The 23,900-nt window shown below is 38.5% G+C and overlaps 3 protein-coding genes and 1 long non-coding RNA gene across 12 annotated transcripts in view; all 4 read left to right on the top strand.

Annotated features, from left to right (window-relative positions):
• LOC116058043 (ribonuclease pancreatic-like) overlaps window positions 1–16,461 on the top strand; it is a 29,762-nt gene extending 13,301 nt beyond the window's left edge. Inside the window, exons 1-3 of one of the 2 annotated variants that reach the window (XR_004898616.1) lie at window positions 13,505–13,641; window positions 14,467–14,516; window positions 16,000–16,461. Coding sequence is in view for 1 of the 2 variants with exons in the window: in XM_036006612.1 (XP_035862505.1) it covers window positions 16,006–16,410 (405 nt within the window). In the remaining variant the exon portion in view is untranslated. Of the gene's footprint in view, window positions 1–13,504; window positions 13,642–14,466; window positions 14,517–15,999 lie in introns of those variants that run through there. The other variant, XM_036006612.1, reaches the window with a different exon arrangement.
• LOC116058018 overlaps window positions 1–23,900 on the top strand; it is a 347,926-nt gene that overhangs the window by 124,829 nt on the left and 199,197 nt on the right. The gene's annotated exons all lie outside the window — the stretch shown is intronic.
• Window positions 1–23,900, top strand: part of LOC116034148 (calpain-2 catalytic subunit-like) — a 228,387-nt gene that overhangs the window by 133,908 nt on the left and 70,579 nt on the right. The gene's annotated exons all lie outside the window — the stretch shown is intronic.
• Window positions 1,078–21,577, top strand: LOC118496145. Of its 2 annotated transcripts, none has more exons than XR_004898630.1 (3): window positions 1,078–1,178; window positions 9,477–9,482; window positions 21,565–21,577. It is a non-coding gene; the product is annotated as an uncharacterized LOC118496145 (long non-coding RNA). The 2 variants fall into 2 exon arrangements; XR_004898631.1 differs by lacking the exon at window positions 21,565–21,577 and adding an exon at window positions 21,427–21,443.

Genomic DNA, 23,900 nt, shown 5'->3' with positions numbered 1-23,900 from the left:
TAATCTGTTACTATCCAGAGTAATCTGTTACTACCTGATGAATCAGAGTAATCTGTTACTATCCAGAGTAATCTGTTACTACCTGATGAATCAGAGTAATCTGTTACTACCTGATGAGTCAGAGTAATCTATTACTATGTGATAAATCAGAGTAACTTGTGTCTCCTGTTGAATAAAACACGTGACAGTTTAACTCTGGGTCTGTTTTTAATGTTGTCATGTTCACTCATTCATAAAGTAGATGTGGGTAAAACTACAGATCAATATAATAACAATAACAACAACTATTTTAGTTTTAACTGTAAGAAAACATCTGATTCTCTGAAGACAAGAAGTCTGAAAACTGCAGAAGTTAAACATACAATATGTAACTTTCTGCCACTAGGGGTCTCTCAACCTGAACACTGGATGGTAACACAGACTTCTGATGATGTTGGGAAGTTGCGTGGAATTATGGGAGTTGTAGTTTTAATTGTTAAACACCGTCGCTGATTAGAATCTGTTCAAGGATGAGTTTACCCATTCAAGTTTATTCACGTGTTTAGTAACGTTTACTCACGTTATTCTAATATAATAGCTGCAGTTTCCCCAAAATAATTGTTTTTCTTGATATGAATCATATTCACACACACAGACACACAGACACACAGACACACACACACACACACACACACACACACACACACACACACACACAGATACATACATGTCAACATGACTGAGAGCTCTTCTTGTTGAAAAAGGGAACAATGAAGAGAGATAAATGTGTATCTTTGAGGATGAGTTGAGGATTGTTCCACCAGATGGAGCCGTGACTCTCTTACACAGTTTATATTCTGACAGAAACAAGAACAGACTGAACACAAGTGGAGCACAAACTAAAATAATCTGTTCAACTTCAGCTCTGAACTGTAAATGCACTAGAGTTTAGATTCTCTGCCTGTACTTGACCCTCTGGCCGATATTTCCCACCACTAGCCTGGCGCCGGGCCCTTGATCAAGCGTTTGTGTTCTTTTTTAGTCTTTACTTTATTAGCCTAATTGAAGGAAGATTGATTCAAAGTAGTGAGTGATACAGAGTGCACTGTAAAAATAAAATTATTTTCCTTATTTGGGGGGGTTTAGGAACATTTTGGGGTAGCGTCAGCCCCCCTAAAATAGGCCTAAAGACGTCCCTGGTTTTAATGCAGAAATGTTACATATTGTACCTTTAACCAGTATATTCAGTAAGAATATTTATGATTTAACCCTAATATCTTCCTCTTTTTGATTTTCTACAGAATGGTGAGCTTCAAGTTATTTGTAAGTATGCTAATGATTATAATGTTTTTTAACAAAAATGTAAGAAGTTAATTTCAACTATGTAAGTGATTATTACACGTGTATTTTCCTTCACAGAAGAAAACCAAACGCATCTTTTTACAGGACATTCTGGACTGAAATATGTCCAGAACGTCCTGTAAAGAACAAGGCATTGTGGGTCGGCAGTGAGCTGGGAATCCCTGCCTCAGCTCATGGCAGACTTGTCAAGATTTATCAAAATCACAAGGTATGTATTTGAAATGGTCTTAGCTGAGATTCACAACTAACTATTGTGGGGTGTTGTGGAGATGCCAGCACTCTCAATAACTTTCTGAAAGAAAATGACTCCTACATATTTGAGCCCATCATAGTTGAATATTAAGGCACAATAGCATAATGTTGAACTGTTTTTCATTTAATTGGGAGAATAATACACATTAATAACATCTACGTCTTGTTCTGTGGTGTAACGTTAACTTAGTTTAATGAGCTCATTTCCATCTGCTGGCTATTGAACAGCATGTCAACAGTTAGCAAGACTATAACGTTAATATATCTATGATAAAAATGTCATTGTTCTATAACTGGCTCGGGTATGGTCGGGCTTGGTGTTTTTTTTTTTGGGCCCGATCTAAGCTTTAACACACACACTCTTTAGAAACAGACACACAGACAGAACAAAAACATGTTGCACAAATCTTCTCCAGCACGTTACACTTTATTCACCAAACACTGAGCCCAGATTCAGACTGAAGACTTCTAAAATATGACCCAAAACTGATCGTAAACAGGCCGAAAACTCACTGAAACTGAGAGTTAAACGGTCTTTAGGGTTTCCTGGGTGAAAGTCTTGTTAACTTTTCTGGAACATTAACCTTTTACTCTTCAGAGCACTATGTATGAATGCTTCATCATCCTCACCTCTTGGCTCCGCCCACAGGAAACCAACCAGCCGTCTCCATGGAGATGACCAAGCGTGATGAAGGTGGAGTAGGATGACGTCACCACTGAGCATGCCCAGTGAGCTGCTCTCTGTACCATGTGTCTGCTTGTGCCGATAAAGCTTTGATTCAAACATTTACCTTTGAATAAAGACTTTGATGCAGTAAATGTTTTTTCTTTGCCTCAAACTGACTGAAAACTGGCTGTTAACAAGCCGTAATATAGCTGAAAAACTGGCCGTAAAATGACCAAAAACTGGCCAAAAACTGAGCTTTTTTTTTTGTGCACAAAAGGACACAAATGTCAAGCAGAAATGACAAAGGAAAAACTCAAAACAGACTCAAAATGTCATTCTTTTTGTCTTTTTTTTAGTTTTTTTTTACGTATTTATCAACATTTTTGTCTTTATTTTGTACCAACAATTATGGGGATTTTCTTTCAGCCTCATATTTCACTTTGTAATATAAAGCAATGTTTTACAATGTACTAAAAACATGTTAACTTCCTCTTTTAGATTTCCTGTGTTCGTCTTTGACCGTCAGTGACGGATCAGTGGGAGTGTAACACCTGAACCTGTAGCTGATTGTTGACCATAATGATCAAACATTTTTGGAATTAAAATAGCCCCACATCATCACATACCCTTCACCATACCCCACATCATCACATACCCTTCACCATACCCCCACATCATCACATACCCTTCACCATACCCCACATCATCACATACCCTTCACCATACCCCACATCATCACATACCCTTCACCATACCCCACATCATCACATACCCTTCACCATACCCCACATCATCACTTACCCTTCACCATACCCCACATCATCACTTACCCTTCACCATACCTAGAGATTGGTATGGGGTACTTTGCAGAAAATCATCTCTCAATGCAAATCAAACCAGCTATTAGGCTAACTGAAATAAAACCATGTTAATCTCTAGGTATGGTGAAGGGTATGTGATGATGTGGGGTATGGTGAAGGGTATGTGATGATGTGGGGTATGGTGAAGGGTATGTGATGATGTGGGGGTATGGTGAAGGGTATGTGATGATGTGGGGGTATGGTGAAGGGTCTGTGATGATGTGGGGACCAAGGGAACTTCAGGATGCATAGTATCCTGGATCCATGAAATAACTGGCCTTTCAAAATAAAAGTCTGCCTGCCTCTAGGGGAATTTTACATAGGGGTGTACTGACTTATGCCCCCTGTATTTTAAGGAAGAACATTTATTTACGATACATTATTCATTCACAAAGAAAGTTGGTGTCCTTAAAGGTCTGACTTTTCAAATTTGTTTTAATTAAGGCATTAAGATCAATTTTAAAAAGATGATTTTTTTATTCTTCTTTTTAGCCAACTTTAGCATGGGTGTACTCACTTATGCTGAGCACTGTAAATTATGTCTTAAAAGAACTGAGTGAACTGTCATTTCATGTTTGGGCTACATTGCTATTTTTCAATGACATCATGGAACGTTGTCTCTGTGAGATCACAAATGATGATGTGTAACATTAACTGTGACATCATCAGTGACATCACAGAACATTGTCTTGAGAGTTTATAAATAGGACCCGTTACTCCAATCAGGTTGTTTTTTAACAATGCCACGCAGACGCAGACATGCTGCTCACCCCGTTCATAGACGTAGGAGGACTCGCAGGTCCTCCCATGTCCACAGACGTAGGAGAGTTGTCCAACGCAGACGCTAGGCAACGCTAATAAACATGCATTTTTAGGGCCCGAACAAGTGTAATGATCTCACATTATTTTTCAGATTGACTCAGCTGCTATGAAGACTTCGAGAAGCACCGGAAACAGCTGCATGGATTGAACTAGGAACATCACCAAGTAAGTTAAATTATCAGTCAGGATTATTATTATTTTATTTCTTATTATTTCCCATGTACATTAACAGACTCAATCAACAGCAGTAGTTGTATGTTTTGTGTACTTGATGAGATAATTAGTTTGAGATCAGTTTGGTGTCAGAGATTTGAGAAATGGGAAAGTGCAATTGTCAGGAATTCTTGACAATCAGAACTGCAAAGAAAACTTTCCTTTATTTGTGATCATCTACTTTACCTGTACTCCACCAGTATTTGAGAGGTTAGTTTATTATTTTCCAAAAGCTGAGTCTCCCAAAGCTACCATAGAGCTACCATCTGTGGGATTATGATTGAACGTTTCAAGTGAACATAGCGTCTGTGTTTTAGTCCGACAACGGCAGCTGCACACTTGAACGTCCCGGTGTTGGAATCCACTGCAGTCAAATACTGTCACAGTTTACACAGTTTAACTGTCATTTTTCCATCCATCCATCTTCGTCCGCTTATCCGGTATCGGGTCGCGGGGGTAGCAGCTCCAGCAGGGGACCCCAAACTTCCCTTTCCCGAGCCACATTAACCAGCTCCGACTGGAGGATCCCGAGGCGTTCCCAGGCCAGGTTGGAGATATAATCCCTCCACCTAGTCCTGGGTCTTCCCCGAGGCCTCCTCCCAGCTGGACGTGCCTGGAACACCTCCCTAGGGAGGCGCCCAGGGGGCATCATTACCAGATGCCCAAACCACCTCAACTGGCTCCTTTCGACGCAAAGGAGCAGCGGCTCTACTCCGGTCTCTAAGGGAGACGCCAGCCACCCTCCTGAGGAAACCCATTTCGGCCGCTTGTACCCTGGATCTTGTTCTTTCAGTCATGACCCAGCCTTCATGACCATAGGTGAGGGTAGGAACGAAAACTGACCGGTAGATTGAGAGCTTTGCCTTCTGGCTCAGCTCTCTTTTCGTCACAACGGTGCGATAAATCTGTCATTTTTAACCTTGAATTCAGTAAGTGAAATAAAAACCTGCAGTTTTAGCTGATATTGCAACTCATTAAATGAAGTTGGAGCACTGTAACTAAAAGCAGTTTTGCCAAACTCTGTTTTAGTTTGTGGAACATCATACAGTATGTATCTACTTGATCTTAGATTGTGTTCACTTTTAACACTAGGTGTTATAAGTGTAGTTAAATATGGAGTGTGTCCAGTTATTGATTTGTACACAAAGATCAACCAATGTTTGAGCCTTCTTGTGTTGAGTGAGGGCCAATCAACCATTTCATATAATACACAGTGATGGGTAGAGTACTTTGCATGCATTATAAATCTCAGTGCTCACTGATACACAGAATCCAATGATTTCAACAGAGTCTTTGTGGAGTGTCTGTAAAACACATCTCTATAGTCTAAAACTGGCAAAAAGGTAGATTCAACCAGCTTTTTCTTGACTTTCTGCGTGAAGCACACTTCATGAGCTCTGCAGAACTCCAAAGACATGAGACATTTATCAAACTAAAAACAAATGTTACGTAAGAAGTCCATAGATTTCTTTAATTTTAAGTCAAAAGCCAAGTCTGATAATACTGTACATTGAACATTCAGAAAGAAGTTTAAAGTCATTAGCATTTGGAAAATAAAAATACTTGTTTTACTATGTTTTTCAGACACTTTTTTAAGATTATTTTTTTGGCTTTTATTGTGACATCTTTAGACAGGAAAGGGGAGAGGGGGGGGTTTCACCAAATTAAAGTGTTCTGTTTATCTCAACATGACCGACACTTTCCACTCATTGTTTTTGGATTTTATGAGACAGAACATTTCCTAACAAATGTCCAGAGTTCTTCTTGTTGAAAAGAGGAACAATAAAGAGAGATAAATGTGTATCTTTGAGGATGAGTTGAGGATTGTTCCACCAGATGGCGCCCTGACTCTCTTACACAGTTTATATTCTGTCAGAAACAAGAACAGACTGAACACAAGTGGAGCAGAAACTAAAATAATCTGTTCAGCTTCAGCTCTGATCTCTAAATGTTTTGTTCATGATGCTGCTGTTTTTAAGGAGAGACACTAACAGACAGAAACATCATCTTTACCTTTATTTATCTTCCATAACGTCTTCATTCAGAAAACATTCATGTTACTACACTTTGTCTGTTTGACAGAAAAAACTAGTCTTAATTTCATTAACCAGGGGCCTGTTTAACAAAAGCAGAATATATAAATCCAGGATAACTGATAAAGCGAGGTTTGACCTAGTCTAATCTGAGCATCCTGGCTTGGTGTGTTTCATGAAGGCCAAGACAGGCTGAGGAGGAGCAACTAGGTCGAGCCAGGCTGAAGTAATTCAGATAGATGCGCGTCCACGGCTTTTCTTAAAAGACTGCGAGGTCGATCACAGATTTGCTGATGCTAAAATGGAGAATACGCATTGTTCATACTTTATACAGAGTGAGCAGCAGCTTCTTGTGGAAGTATGATGACGTGAAACACATTATTTGTTAAAAAGAAACACGGCCTCTGTAATGAAACAGCGAGAGAAAGCATAGCAGACGATCTCGGACCGACTGAATGCGTAAGTAGTAACTACTACTTACTAGTACTAATCATTACTAATCATTTGCACAAATTAACAGCTGTACTCTTAAAAGTAAGCAGAAGATAATGTTACTCAGGAATTTTACCATGAAGATCAATTTTCTACAATGCTAGAATATGATGCGTAAATATCTCTTTCACTCTGTTTCTCCCTCTCTCTCATGGGCTAAAATATAAATGACCTAAGTCATATTAACTTCCACTGTTCGTTTTTAATGCAAAGTGTCCAACTGTTCGTTTTTGCAAATGACAGTGACTCATTGAATGGTTTCAGTTAAGAGCAGTAGTTCATAAATGTATATTTTTAGACTATCATTCAGTCTGTCCGCTATTATCTGCCACGCTTTTTCTCGCATTTTTTAAATTTTTTATTTTTAGGACGAGTTTCCTTCTCTACATATTATATGCCTTGCTCCCTTGTATATATGGACATAGAAAATAAAGACACTGAAGAAATTGGACTCTAAAATCTAGGAACTATAAAGATAATTAAGTGATAAATTCCATGCACACTGTAAACATGAATGAAACAGTGTATTAAACAGTTATTTCCCCCCCCAGCTAAATATAAGGTCAAAAACCATTGAGGTGTCCTCTCCCTGTTGTCACATGAATGTACAGTAGCCTACATCATAGTTACTGGTCCAGTGAACTAAGTCCATAATTTTGGAGGATTGTAAAATTAGGATATGTTCTTAAAATGTACAACCCTCCCAAATTATACTCCCAGTTTACTGGACAACACAAATTGTGTGCTAAGAATGCCAAATACAATGCACATGGAAGCAGAACAAACATGATCCTTATTGTTAAAGAATGAATTAAAGAATTGACCTCAGTAACAGACTTCATTTAAAACATATTTGAAATTTTATCAGCCTTTTCTAATTATCTCAACAACTGCCGTAATATATTCATCAAACTTCTAACAACAATATGAACAGCAGTCTTCATACAGCAATATAACAGTAAAAATGAATGAAAATAATGTTCACAACTTTAAATTAAATAATACTTAAATGAACAGCAATATGCACCTGTTGTATTTTAATCAAGGCTGATAACAATAGGGTAAAACCACTGCTGGGTGATCAGAAAAGGCCCCAGGATTAATAAATCCTGGCTGTTAGCCTGGTCGGGAGCAGGCTAGCTGTTAGCCTGACTGTTAGCCTGGTCTGGAGCAGGCTAGCTGTTAGCCTGGCTGTTAGCCTGGTCGGGAGCAGGCTAGCTGTTAGCCTGACTGTTAGCCTGGTCTGGAGCAGGCTAGCTGCACAGAATTAATCTCCATGGTGATTTATGTACCTCCGCTTTCCTGAAACTGAGTCAAGGCTAAATTCATCCAGGATAACGGGGAAATCCCGGCTTAATCCCTTATCTTGGTTTTGTGAAACAGGCCCCAAAGAGGTTTGATGCTGATATATGTTAGTTAAAATGTTTAAAACTCTTCACCTGTAGTGTGTTCAAAATGCCTGAATTTTCCAATTCATATATTTAAAGGTACACTGTGTAGGTGTTACTTATTAGCTAAAATCAATGTCTTCATTCATAAATATGTCCTCATTGGTGTAAAATGACCTCTGCCAAAGATCTGACTTATCCTCGTAAGCAAAGAATTTCTTATCTGTATTTACATTGGATGAGCAAGTCCAAGAAGGCTTCCATGTCGCAAAGCAAAAAGGAACATGCGTACATGTGCATGTGCGTGTGCGTGTGTGTCCTATAGAGTGTTTCTAGTGTTTGTGGGGACCTCTGAGTGTTTCTAGTGTTTGTGGGGACCTCTGAGTGTTTCTAGTGTTTGTGTGGACCTCTGAGTGTTTCTACTTCTTAGTGTTTTTTTTTTTGTTTTGTTTTATTACATTCAAGATAACATTTCCATGTGTTTCATTTCATGCCGGTAGATGGCGCTGTTGCACTGCTTTACCATAGTGGGTTGCCATGGAGACGGTAGCTTGAGCGCTCAGAAATAAACATCCAGCGCTTGAGAAAGACATAATTATAATTATTATGATGTGTTTATACGATATGTATTTGATAGCAGCTTTAGCTAGCGAGCTAGTTTTTTTTTCACTGGTCAATTTTGAGATTTTGGGCTATTTGTCTTCAATAACATGTCTTCTTTCAGACTTGTGGTGAAATAAAGTCCGAAATACACATTTAGGTCTTTATTTTACTAGACTTTGTCTGTTTGCGGCGGTAGATTTCACCTAAATTCAACAAAAGTTGGCGTTCTAAATCATCGCGCTGCTCCGCGATCGCTGTCTGCACCCTGTCATCACATATACCGTTGGAAAGCTCTCTTTCTCCTGTACAATGCTGTCGGATCCAAATATGGTCATTTCCTTTTTATCAGCAACCAATCGTGAAAGTAAAAGGGGGGATTTAACTCAAAATGCACAATCTCATTGGCTGATGCCAATTTCTGACAACGTGATTCGTTCAGAATGGTCACGTGACGCGCTCTGACATTTCCGTGGTAGCTCAAAATGTTGAAAGAAGTGCGTCGAAAACGGCCGAAAATCACCTCAGAGAAGACGAAAACAGTTGTCATTAGCAACAAGACACACAGGATCACAAACTAAGACAGCAGATGAGGAAATGCCTTCACATAGTACGTCGATGTTTAAACTGTCGTTCAGAAAACAGGAGTGTTCAGACAGACTCTCTCTCTCTCTCTCTCTCTCTCTCTCTCTCTCATACAGTTTTGTATAATATAATTACTATATAATAGGCTACTAAACAAATCTGTAATTTTGGGATCCTAAGTGGTGCGAGTCCCTCAGGCTGTAGCAGGCAGATCCATATGTAGCTGTCAGTGGAGCTGCTGTCCCTTCTCATAGGAGAACTACCAGCTTCTCTTCTGGTGTTAACTTTTTTTGGCTATTTTTCCAAGGTGTAAATCTCTTAGTGAAGATAGTTTTTCCCCGTGGAGGAGGAAGTGTATCTCTGTCTGACCCAGCTGGTGGTCACTGAGCCTGTATTTAGTCAGGATCCGTCTCTTCTTTGTATCTCTGACAGTGTGAAGATAATCTGTCAAATAATAATTTAGTCTACTTTGTTTGCTTTCTCCAATGTTCTAAATATTGGTCTTTTGAATGAGTCATAATTAGTTTTGTTCTGTTGTGTTATGAACCAGTGCTGATGGGAGCCTAGTTAGTTATCATCACCATCAGCTGACTGAGAGGACTGGTTCTGGTTAGTTATCTTCACCATCAGCTGACTGAGAGGACTGGTTCTGGTTAGTTATCTTCACCATCAGCTGACTGAGGGGACTGGTTCTGGTTAGTTATCTTCACCATCAGCTGACTGAGAGGACTGGTTCTGGTTAGTTATCTTCACCATCAGCTGACTGAGAGGACTGGTTCTGGTTAGTTATCTTCACCATCAGCTGACTGAGAGGACTGGTTCTGGTTAGTTATCTTCACCATCAGCTGACTGAGGGGACTGGTTCTGGTTAGTTATCTTCACCATCAGCTGACTGAGGGGACTGGTTCTGGTTAGTTATCTTCACCATCAGCTGACTGAGGGGACTGGTTCTGGTTAGTTATCTTCACCATCAGCTGACTGAGGGGACTGTTTTGTGGGAAAAGTAAGCTGGAGCAGCAGCAAGTATGGCCATCTCCACCTTGATGAAGGAGCCTCTGATGCTTTCTGTTATGGAGAAGTTGTGGCTTCAGAGCTCAGTTGTGACGGTCAATTCAATGAGAGAAACTGATATGCTCAGGATCTCGAAAGCTGAGGCCGTCACAGCTGCCAGTGCAAAACATAGTCTAGAGTCTAAGCACAGCTAAAATACATATGGTGCTGGAATGGACAGTTAGACTTTAAAAAGCTGTTACAGCTACTGTTGGTCTTGTTCTGTGTCCATACAACTGTCCAGCGTGGGTTTTGTCTGCAACTTTGTTCATGATACGCCAATGTTAATTCATTGAGTTACTGCAGTTGTAGGCCTTATATGCCTGCCATTTTATTAAATAATCAATTTTCATGAGCTTGAAATATTCTATATTATTATCACTAAGGGCCTGAGCATTTATTCTGTTTTTGAGCAATTTTTCCAATAGAAATGTATTAAATTCCACTATTTAAATCTTTAAATGCCGTTTTCTCAAAATGAGTTTTTTGTCATTCTCCAGTATAAACATCTCAGCCTGTGTAGCACCTATGTACACCAAACTTTCCAGTTATACACTTAGTAGTATTCTGAAGATATTTACAGAGGGATTTGTTAATAAATCATTCCTGCCCTGATTTATGTAACATTTTAAGCAAAAAAACATGGCGAAAATCGATTTTTTTAGGGCTATGGACAGTATATTTTGATTTCCTAGGTAATGAAAGCAGATATCCTGAAATCCCTCTGTAATTTTGTTTTCATCTTGTGTGTAAACAAAATGAAAAAAGAATTTTGCACCTGGCTTTATCATATGTTCAGATCTATCTAACGAAAATATATGCAAATTCGCGCATATTTAATGAGAAAATGCATAATTTGCATAATTAAACATACACATTTCAAAAACTTGTAATACATTTTTTTTATATACTTGTGTAAGTAATAAACTGAGCAAGTTTCATGGACATATCTATTATTTTAAAATTTTAGCCTATTCACCTGTAGTGTCTCGCCTTAAAGGAATAATCTAACAGATAGCAAGATAGCCATGTAGCCTATGTCTACATACTTGAATGTGCTGTAGCAATTGTTTCAAGATGTACTATAATCTATAGTGTCATTTGTTGATGTATATTTGATATATTATACAGTAAGACTGGTATCTATTTCACAATATGCTATTAATGGGTTTTGTATGTTATCTGATATATACCAATGCTTTACATATTGGTTTCTTCATTGTATTCAGTATATTTATATATCATTTCTATATTATATAGTCCATGTAATGGCTAAAGTTATGGTTTATGATCTTGAAGTATTTCTGAGATATTTGATTCAGAAATAAACATCCAGTGCTTGAGAAAGACATAATTTCTGTAGCTCCACTTCTTTCCAGCCCACAGTGCTATCCAGCCTGTGGCTTTGTACCTGCCCAGATACCCCTGGGTCTGAGGCAGGTAACAGTAGCGTAATGAGGGTCCTTACCTGTAAACCAAAGCATTGAGAAGTTTGTAAGTGTACAGACAGTTCATTAAAAAGATAGTTTATAAAGAAGTACCGTTCATGTATACAGGCAGCGCCATCTTTGGAAAACAGTCATGGCCAGTCGAATATATTATATAAATATGAATTAATGTCTGTACACTTACAAACTTCTCAATGCTTTAGTTTACATGTAGGGACCCTCATTATGCTACAGTGAAAGTTTGGTGCTATTTTGAGCCTTGTTAGTGGTATAAAATAGTGATTTATTTTTACTCTACCAATGCCCCGAATACTAGCATAATAAGCTACTCAGTGGTTTGGGCTAGCTTGTTTCAAGCTAGAGACACATTCAATCAGGATGAAAACATATCCCAGAGAACGGTCGACACTGTACACGGTATTAACCTCTAGGTTCATTTGTCCTTTAAGTTGAGTGTATGAGTGTGTGTGTGTGTGTGTGTGTGTGTGTGTGTATATGAGTGTGAGTGTGTCTGTGTGTGTGTGTGTGTGTGTGTGTGTGTGTGTGTGTGCATGTTTGTTTATGTGTGTGTGTATTTTTCAAAGGTAATGTTTCTCTATTTTTGTAGATCATCATTTACAATAAGCGCCTGCATTGGAACAAAGAGTGAAAACTTCTTAAAGTGTTAAAGCATTAACATCTTAACTAAAGAGTATGAGTGTGTGTGAGTGTTTGTTTGTGTATGTGTGTGTGTGTGTGTGTGTGTGTGTGTGTGTGTGTGTGTGTGTGTGTGTATGTGTGTCTGTCTGTGTATGTGTGTGTGTATGTGTGTGTGTGTGTGTGTGTGTGTGTGTGTGTGTGTGTGTGTGTGTGTGTGTGTGTGTGTGTGTGTGTGTGTGTGTGTGTGTGTGTGTGTGTGTGTGAAACGTGATGTATGAGTTGGGATGCTCTGCAAACGTCTCCCTGATGGAAGGAGGGAGAAGAGGTTGTGTGCAGGATGACTAGAATCCTCCATAATTCCTGGTGCCTTCTTAGTGCTGCATTTCCAGTAAATGTTTTGGAGCAGTTCAAGTGGAACCCAATGATTTTAGATGCAGTTTTGACCACCTTTGTCAGAAGATTAAGGTCATGTGAAGTAGCTCTGCCAAACCACACTACAATGTTGACTGTCAGTATACTCTCAATTGAACAGCGGTACAAGTTCTGTAGCATCTAAAGGGACATACCATATTTCTTGAGACACCTCAGAAAATAAAGCCTCTAATGTGCCTTCTTAATGGCACAGCTGATATGGAAGGACCATGAGAGGGAGTCTGAAATGGGGATGCCTAAGTATGAGTTTGTGTGTGTGTATAGATGCGCTTGTATGTCTTGTTTGTTCTTGTTGATTATCTTGTTGTGTATTCCTATTTCTAGTTCTGCTTTTTTTAATGTAAAGCACTTTAAGCACAAAAATCTTGACTTTGAAATTAAGCAAAATAAATCCTGATGTAAAAGTCAGTTCTAGCTGCTAGTGAAAGCTAATGCTATACCTGCTATAGAAACTGCCTCAGTATTGTGTTTCATAATATAAAAAAGTATATTTTAAAGTTAATGTTTCTCTATTTTTGTAATTCATCATGAACAGTACACACCTTCAAAACATCTTCAAGTGTTAAACATTAACATTTTAAATTGCTCTTTCAGGTTTTTCCGCGTTCTTCTTTGACTGTCAGTAACGTGTGTATTTAAATTAGGATCAGTGGGTGGGATGTCTGTTAACTTCAGAGACAACCTCTCTCTGTCGGAGGATATAAGACTGCAGATTATTTCATTTCTCTATCTGAACATTCTTCAGATTTGCATCGTGTCAGAGTTCTGCTCTTCTTCTTCATCTTCATCAGCACCTGAGCTCTCTCCACCAACTCTACGGTAAGAGAAAACGCTGACTCTGGCTCCTAACATTAGTTTTTGTCACTTTTTGTTTTCGATTTTTTGTCAACTTGCTTGTTGAATTTTGAGTCACTCTGTTGAAAAAGAATTTCAACATTTTTGACAACGCTTTTCTACGTATTTTTCAAGGTTTGTCATTTCCTTTGATGTTTGTCACTCTTTCACATTTTTGTCTGCATTTTTGTTGCATTTTTGACACTTTGTTGACCGTTTCCAAAAAACCTTGAAGTTAACTGTGATGTAATGTAGTTAAATGTGATGTAAATATAATTCGTATGACGTAGAATTATGTTCTATTCTTCACCTTTTCGATACTTTTTTCGGGGCTATTTTTACCTTTTTTCTGCACTTTTTTGACAGTTTTTCTTGCTGCTTTTTGACAGTTTTGTCGCCACTTTTTTAGTTAAGTGTGATGTAACGTAGTTAAATGTGATGTAATGTAGTTAAATGTGATAAACGTAGTAAAATGTGATGTAATGTAGTTAAATGTGATGTAAATATAATTCGTATCACGTAGAATTATGTTCTATTCTTGACCTTTTCGATACTTTTTTCGGGGCTATTTTTACCCTTTTTCTGCACTTTTTTGACAGTTTTTCTTGCTGCTTTTTGACAGTTTTGTCGCCACTTTTTTAGTTAAGTGTGATGTAACGTAAGTAAATGTGATGTAATGTAGTTAAATGTGATAAATGTAGTAAAATGTGATGTAATGTAGTTAAATGTGATAAACGTAGTTAAATGTGATGTAATGTAGTTAACTGTGATGTAATGTAGTGTTTGTTCATGTATCATGTGATATTCCAGGTATCTCTCCTGCTGCTGACTCTAGAACTCATCTCTCTCCTGTCATACAGGTAAATATACTTTATATTATTATTCTGTCTTTAACACATTTAAACTTCTCTGATTCTGTTTCATCTGCAAGGACGAAAACTCAAAAGTTTGTTTATATTTTCACTTCATTGTTATGTTTGTCTAACTTCATCTCGCTGCATTGGGACTTTATGGATTTCTTCTACAGAAAGAAATCTGTTGAACCTGTTTATGAAATGTATTTAATCCTGTGTGCAGTGGTGTACACACTATATTGGTAATAAATATAATACTTTTTAAGGAAGCCCTGGTCAAGAAGAAAATCACATTTTAAAACAAGTGCAGACATGTTGATATATTTGATTTAGGTAGGACTTGAATTCAGTATGTGAAATAAAAACCTGCAGTTTTAGCTGATATTGTAACTCATTCCATGAAGTTGGAGCACTGTAACTAAAAGCAGTTTTGCCAAACTCTGTTTTAGTTTGTGGAACATCATACAGTATGTATCTACTTGATCTTAGATTGTGTTCACTTTTAACACCTAGTAGATCTCTACTAGGTGTTAAAACTGTAGTTAAATATGAAGGAGTGTGTGCAGTTATTGATTTGTACACAAAGATCAACCAATGTTTGAGCCTTCTTGTGTTGAGTGAGGGCCAATACACCATTTCATATAATACACAGTGATGGGTAGAGTACTTTGCATGCATTATAAATCTCAGTGCTCACTGATACACAGAATCCAATGATTTCAACAGAGTCTTTGTGGAGTGTCTGTAAAACACATCTCCATAGTCTAAAACTGGCAAAAAGGTAGATTCAACCAGCTTTTTCTTGACTTTCTGTGTGAATCACACTTCATGAACTCTGCAGAACTCCAAAGACATGAGACATTTATTAAACTAAAAGCAAATGTTACGTAAGAAGTCCATAGATTTCTTTAATTTTAAGTGAAAAGCCAAATCTGATAATACTGTACATTGAACATTCAGAAAGAAATTTAAAATCATTAGCATTTGGAAAATAAAAATACTTTTTTTATGTTTTTCAGACACTTTGTTAAGATTATTTTTTGAGCTTTTATTGTGACATCTTTAGACAGGAAAGGGGAGAGGGGGGGTACGACCCGCAACACAGAAAGAAATGCTTTTTCTGTCTCTAAGACATTCAAACTTCTCTGCTGATATAGATTCTGTTTCAGCTTTGAGGACGATGCTTTTTATAAGTTTTTGGTGATTTTCTCTGAACTTTTTCAACCTTTTTTTACCCTTGTGACACTTCAGACTGTTTTTGCACCTTGTTTTACAATTTTTGCGTTTTTGTCGTTTTGTTTTAACTTTTTTGTCGTTCTTGCTTATTTTTCAGTGATTGAGTTTCTCTAACAGCTTTTATATGATAATATAAAGAGATGTTAGATATGTCAGAGTAAAGTCTCTAACAGCTTTTATATGATAATATAAAGAGATGTTAGATATGTCAGAGTAAAGTCTCTAACAGCTTTTATAACTCTGTGTTCTCCAGATCAACATGAAGATCTCTATCTTTGCCGGTTTTCTGCTGCTCTCTCTGTGCCAACTGTGCAGCGGTTTCTTTGGTTACAATAGGGGTGTTGATGATAAAAAGTTTGAACAAGAGCATATCGTGGCTAACCTATGCACCCAGGTGATGATTGACAGAGGATTTGCTGTCCTCAACAAAACCACCTGTAAGCCGGAGAAAACCTTCATCAAAGCTACAGTGGACGAGGTCCGAGCCGTCTGTGGGGGTGGAGGAAAGGGAGTCAGCAAAGAGAACTTTAAACTGGTTGAGTGTAAAGTTGATCCTGCTCATAACAAGCCTCCCAACTGTCAGTACACGGTGGAGGAGGTGGAGAAGAAAATCCTGGTCACCTGTGTCAAAAACAAACCTACTGAGTTTGAAATACATGAGTAATCTGTTACTACCTGATGAATCAGAGTAATCTGTTACTACCTGATGAGTCAGAGTAATCTGTTACTACCTGATGAATCAGAGTAATCTATTACTACCTGATGAATCAGAGTAATCTGTTACTACCTGATGAGTCAGAGTAATCTGTTACTACCTGATGAATCAGAGTAATCTGTTACTACCTGATGAATCAGAGTAATCTGTTACTACCTGATGAATCAGAGTAATCTATTACTATGTGATGAATCAGAGTAACTTGTGGCTCCTGTTGAATAAAACACGTGACAGTTTAACTCTGGGTCTGTTTTTAATGTTGTCATGTTCACTCATTCATAAAGTAGATGTGGGTAAAACTACAGATCAATATAATAACAATAACAACAACTGTTTTAGTTTTAACTGTAAGAAAACATCTGATTCTCTGAAGACAAGAAGTCTGAAAACTGCAGACGTTAAACGTACAATATGTAACTTTCTGCCACTAGGGGTCTCTCTACCTCAACACTGGATGCTAACACAGACTTCTGATGATGTTGGGAAGTTCCGCGGAATTATGGGAGTTGTAGTTTTTATTGTTAAACACCGTCGCTGATTAGAAACTGTTGAAGGACGAGTTTACACATTCAAATTTATTCACTTTATGTTCGGTAACGTTTACTCACGTTATTCTAATTAAATAGCTGCAGTTTCCCCAACATAATCATGTTTTTCTTGATATGAGTCGTATTCACACACAAAGACACACAGACACACACACTCAAAGATCCACACACACACATACACACACAGACACACACACTCACACACACACATACACACACACACACACACACACACACACACACACACTCACAGACACACAGACACACACACACACACACACACAGCTAAAATATTTCCTCCTGTTGAGGATTATTTCACCAAATTAAAGTGTTCTGTTTATCTCAACATGACCGACACTTTCCACTCTCATTGTTTTTGGATTTTATGAGACAGAACATTTCTTAACAAATGTCCAGAGTTCTTCTTGTTGAAAAAGAGAAACAATGAAGAGTGATAAATGTGTATCTTTGAGGATGAGTTGAGGATTGTTCCACCAGATGGAGCCCTGACTCTCTTACACAGTTTATATTCTGTCAGAAACAAGAACAGACTGAACACAAGTGGAGCAGAAACTAAAATAATCTGTTAAACTTCAGCTCTGAACTCTAAATGTTTGATGTTTATGATGCTGCTGCTTTTAAAGGGATATTTCACCGTTGGAAAGATGAATATATCTTTAAATGGGTCACTTATGTAGTAGAAATGTGAATTTCTTTTAGAAATTGGTGCCTTCTAGGCCGAGATAAGCCAGAAAATGTGTTTTTGTCTCATATGGATGAAAGACACCAAATCCCAGAATGCACTTGCTTCGCTGCTTTAGAGTCCACTTCCAAGCCACACCTACCGTTTACAGACAGACAGACAGTGAGGCAGCATTCAAGTCCACTCAAGTGTGTTTTATTGTCATTTCAACCATATACAAGAAACAACGTTTCACCGTGGCTCAAGTGGTGTTACACATTTAATATAAAATATATAAATATATAAAAACAACATTATATAAAAACAACATATGAAACAGGCTACATTTAGTGCACACACATTATATGCTCCGTAAAGTTCAGCTAACACATACTAGCATTAACGCTTGGTGGGATGTAAACACTGAGTAGAAACACAGCTGTAAATTTGCATGGAATGTAGAATGGTCGGTATTTATTAACTGCTCATATAGGCTGACACAAGCACCAGTCTGTGTTAACATAGCCCACCTCCACTAGTCTTACCCGGCGACAGAGCTGCAGGCCTGGTAGCTAGATAGTCTGGTACACTGTTGTTCAGCCATGTTTTCACAACAACAAAAACACAGCAGTCCCTGAACTCGCGTTGGGAGTTAAGATGAAGTTGGATGTAGTCCAGTTTGTTGTCTAATGAGCGGACACTTGCAAGCAGGATTGATGGAACAGGTGGCCGGCTAGCGTTAGCTTTCCACCTAGCTGCTTTCCACTCCTGCACACTGCTGTCGAGGTCCCTTTCCCCGGCTAGCGGCATTGGGCGTGACCGCAGGCTGAGGTGCTGGTCTCCGTAGCAGGCGAAGCGCACGTATTGTGTGGAGTATTCCGTCTGTAATAAAGTGTCCTGCATATTGTTCGATCTGTACCAATGTATCCCAGTGGTACACACGTGCAGTAGTTTGAATGCACATAATTGTTGTAAAAGTTTTCTGATGAAAAGACGGAGCCAGTTTAGCGAAGCTTCAAGATGGCTGACCCTCGGCTCCGCTCGGCTAGCATCGGCCAGTGACAGTCCCACCCCCTATGGGCGGCATGAAAACATGCGGAACTAGCTGGCTGTAGTCCATACACTCTGGGCAAAAATGCCTCAGATGATGCTAAATGACGATTGTTGCATCATCAGAGGCTTTTTTCCAGACACACAATACAGAGACGTCTCGTCTCAGGGGGACATGAGGGAGGGAGGCACAGTCATTCGAAAATACTACTGTTTCTACTGATACTTCACTTCACCTAAATCGGTGAAGTATCCCTTTAAGGAGAGACACTGACAGACAGAAACATCATGTTTACCTTTATTAATCTTCCATAACATATCTTCTTTCAGAAAACATTCATGTTGCTACACTTTGTCTGTTTGACAGAAAATACTAGTCTTAATGTCATTAATCAGAGAGATTTGATGCTGATATCTGTTAGTTAAAATGTTTAAAACTCTTCTCCTGTAGTGTGTTCAAAATGGGACTACTCTCTACCACCACCAATGTGTAGCACCCACCTGGGTGACAGGTAGGTTTTTACCCTGTACACATGTCCAAATATACAGTATATTTTGAGGTATTATGTAGTATAACAGTGAATTGCTTGCTAATGAGTGTGGTGGAAATTCTAATACATAGTAGGTGAGATCTGAAATAATGCTTCTGTCAACAAAGTCTTTTAAGTCTTTATTCTTTGTGCAATGAAGGTTCAGTACATCCCAGAATAATCCGAGAGAATGAACAAAGGAAGAAGAAAGCAGACGGTACGTCTGTACTTCTGTTGCTGGGCAGGAAAAGGCCTGGTTGTGGGGGGGTGGGGTGGGGGGGCTGTGGTTATCATAGAGGAACAAACTATATGTGGTCAAAAGAGCATGCATACATCACTACATCTAGACATTTATATTCAAGCAGAAACTGCAGATTTATAAGAAAGATTAAGCAACAGTATAACAGATAAATACATTTCTCCCTTTTGATTATTCATTAATCATTATTTTTGCAAAATATTTCACAGTTTTCAACAGGGGTGATTCTAGGATCAGACCTTTAGGGGAGATCTGCCCCTAATGAGAATGTGAAACGGATAAATCAGTAATTTCATTATCTGATAATCTCTGAGCTACTGAACAACAACGTCAGCTAACATTTGTTGACACTATGATGGAACTAAACCTGACACTTCATAAGTCTCAGTAATAAAGACCAATGTGACTCAATGTTCTAACATTCAGCAATTTTAGGTGCTCACGTTTCTGGGTTCTAATCTGCGCCATGAAATGACCAACTTCTCTCTGGGGACTACCACAACCGTCTCCTGCTCTCCCTCTAACAGATCAGATAGAGACTCAGCCAAAGGCGTGAGTCTAGCATAACCTCCTCCGATTGGCCAACACTACGTTTCTGTTAACCCTTTCCTTGACTGTGTTACAGGTGCATAGCATCGGCGACAGACACACAGGATATTAAACTTGTTTCAAGTCCTTTGAATCTGTAATAGTTTGTCTTCTGTCACTAACAGACGAGTTCACAAACTCTCACTTGAAGCACCAAAAGTTTTTTTGGGGGGGCTGAGATGAAATTTAGGGTCTACAATCGTCTAAAATCGCCCATGGTTTTCAACATTATTAAACACTTGTCTACATGCACCAACCAGCTCTGTCTTCCTGCTGCATAACAGGAGGCTGCATAAAGAAACAAAGCTCACTAAATCAAGATGACAAGCCCTGTAATAAACAGATTTTTGTTCAGTTGGTTACTGATCTGTGTTAAATTTTGACATAAATACTACAAATCTTCCCATTTGCATCCTGTATGCGCAGAGAGGGAAACATGAAGGGATGAATGATACACTGTCAACATGTTCTGTTCTTCAGGGTCTGATGAAATACTGCAACACACTTGTTATCTGACCCAAATATTTGTGTGATTGTTAGTCATTAATTTTTTGCTGTCCCTGTAACATTGTTTTTCATACACTTTGTCTGACCCTAATGACACGAGTGATGTACGGTGTAGTGAGTCCTTCTGCACGTCTTGTGTGTTATAAGCAGAAGTGCATTTCCTGGCTTCTTCCAAAAGTAGGTCACTGACAGACATACATTAAATAATCAGAGTCATATTTCTCAAATCCTATCACTTTATGAATTTTAAAATCCAATTCCTAATGTTAACATGAGATCACATCCCTTTAGATTGACATTACTGACACAGGAGAAATGCATGTTTGAAAAAGTTGCCTGTGTTGTTGGTGCACAAATATGTGTGTATAAAAAAGTGACATGTTTCTTCTGTTCTTTAAGTTATTAAAGTGTTTCATCCATCTCCCGTTGGTTTCGCCATTTCTCATTTCCTCCGTTTCTGTGCGTACGCCGGGGTCAGAGAGTCCGTGGAGGACCGAACATTTTCCGGTCATGTTTGCTTTTTATAAATCACAATTCTTGGATAGAGAGCGGCGCATGTCTTCTTTTGTTCGTATGCCACGTTTATAAATGAGGTCCCTGAATGTGACAGAAGACAGACTGGTGTGAACCAGCTCTGTGGTTATCATAGAGGAACTAACTACTTGTGGTGTGAACAGTGTCAAAAGTGCATGCATACCTCAGTACATCCTGACTGAAAACTGCCTAAAAACTGACTGAAAACTAGCTGAAAACACACACACACACACACACAGACACACACACACACACACACACATAGAGAGAGAGACACACACACACACACACACACACACACACACACACACACACACACACACACACACACACACACACACACACATAGAGAGAGAGACACACACACACACACACAGAGAGGTAGATACACACACACACATAGAGAGAGAAACACACGCACACAAACACAGACACACAGAGAGACGCAGACACACACACACATATAAAGAGAGAAACACATGCACACAAAGAGACGCAGACACACACACACACACACACACACACACACATATAGAGAGAGAGAGAAACACATGCACACAAACACACACACACACAAAGAGTCAGTCAGATACAGTCAGCGTCTGCATCAGAACAAACTGTGAGAAACATCTTAACTTTCCTTCTTGATTTCCTGTGGTTGCCTTCGACCATCACCATCAGTGAAGTGTGTATTTATGTGTGATCTGTGCGTGTAACACCTGGCCCTGGAGCTGATTGGTCACCATATATGGTGACGAACTTCAGAGACAACCTCTCTCTGTCGGACGATATAAGACAGGAGATGATTTAATTTTTCTGTCTGCAGACTCTTCAGATTTGCATCGTGTCAGAGTTTACTTTTTGTTTTATTCTCTTTAAAACCTTTGGTAATCATTTCATCTTTCTCATTTCATGAAACCAGTGGAGTGAAGGACAGACTGAAACTCTTCGGTAAATTGCTGACTAATAATAATCTCATCTAATCTCAGGTAAATATAACTCTGTGTTCCCAGACTATCATGAAGATCTCTCTCTCTGTCGGTGTTCTGCTGCTTTCTGCTGCCGTGCTCTCTCTGGAGTTTGAAGAAGAAGAAACTCCTGTTGACAAGTTTAAAAGACAGCATATCAACGAGAAGATGGACGATAATGGCTGCACCAAGGATATGAATGACAGAGGAATCACGGACGGCAATGGTTGTAAACCGACAAATACCTTCATCAAAGCAAATTTCACCAGCGTCAGACACGTCTGTGGGACTGGAGGAAAGAACATTGGTGGTAATAATTATAAAAGTAAAAAGAAATTCAACATTATTGTCTGCACAAGACCTAAAGGTAATCCTCCCGACTGTAAATACAAGAGTGCAAGATACAACAAGTACATTGTAGTTGCATGTATAAAACGTAACCCTGTTCACTTTGTAAGATTTCTACCTGATGAGTCAGAGTAATCTGTTACTACCTGATGAGTAACTTGTGTATCATGTTGAATAAAACACATGTGACAGTTTAACTCTGGGTCTGTTTTTAATGTTGTCATGTTCACTCATTCATAAAGTAGATGTGGGTAAAACTACAGATCAATATAATAACAATAACAACAACTGTTAGTTTTAACTGTGTAAGAAAACATCTGATTCTCTGAAGACAAGAAACCTGAAAACTGCAGACATTAAACGTACAATATGTAACTTTCTGCCACTAGGGGTCTCTCAACCTGAACACTGGATGGTAACACAGACTTCTGATGATGTTGGGAAGTTGCGTGGAATCATGGGAGTTGTAGTTTTTATTGTTAAACACCGTCGCTGATTAGAATCTGTTCAAGGACGAGTTTACCCATTCAAGTTTATTGACGTTATGTTTAGTAACGTTTACTCACGTTATTCTAATAAAATAGCTGCAGTTTCCCCAACATAATTATGTTTTTCTTGATATGAGTCGTATTCACACACACAGACACCTAAAATATTTCCTCCTGTTGAGGATTATTTCACCAAATTAAAGTGTTCTGTTTATCTCAACATGACCGACACTTTCCACTCTCATTGTTTTTGGATTTTATGAGACAGAACATTTCTTAACAAATGTCCAGAGTTCTTCTTGTTGAAAAAGAGAAACAATGAAGAGAGATAAATGTGTATCTTTGAGGATGAGTTGAGGATTGTGCCACCAGATGGAGCCCTGACTCTCTTACACAGTTTATATTCTGTCAGAAACAAGAACAGACTGAACACAAGTGGAGCACAAACTAAAATAATCTGTTCAACTTCAGCTCTGATCTCTAAATGTTTGATGTTTATGATGCTGCTGTTTTTAAGAAGAGACAACGGACAGAAACATCATCTTTACCTTTATTAATCTTCCATAACATGTCTTCTTTCAGAAAACATTCATGTTACTACACTCTGTCTGTTTGACAGAAAATACTAGTCTTAATGTCACTAATCAGAGGTTTGATGCTGATATCTGTTAGTTAAAATGTTTAAAACTCTTCACCTGTAGTGTGTTCAAAATACCTGAATTTTCCAATTCATATGTTTAAAGGTCCACTGTGTAATGTTTTAAGTATTTTATTAGCTAAAATCAATATCTTCATTCATAAATATGTCCTCATTGGTGTAAAATGACCTCTGCCAATGATCTGACTTATCCTTGTAAGCGAAGAATTTCTTATCTGTATTTACATTGGATGGGCAAGTCCAAGAAAGCTTCCATGTCGTTCCGCCATTTTGAAAACT

Source organism: Sander lucioperca, chromosome 10 (genome assembly GCF_008315115.2).
Source record: "Sander lucioperca isolate FBNREF2018 chromosome 10, SLUC_FBN_1.2, whole genome shotgun sequence".
Taxonomy (NCBI): Eukaryota; Metazoa; Chordata; class Actinopteri; order Perciformes; family Percidae; genus Sander; species Sander lucioperca.
Note: the sequence above shows the minus strand (reverse complement) of the source record. Positions and strands in the feature narration are given on the sequence as shown.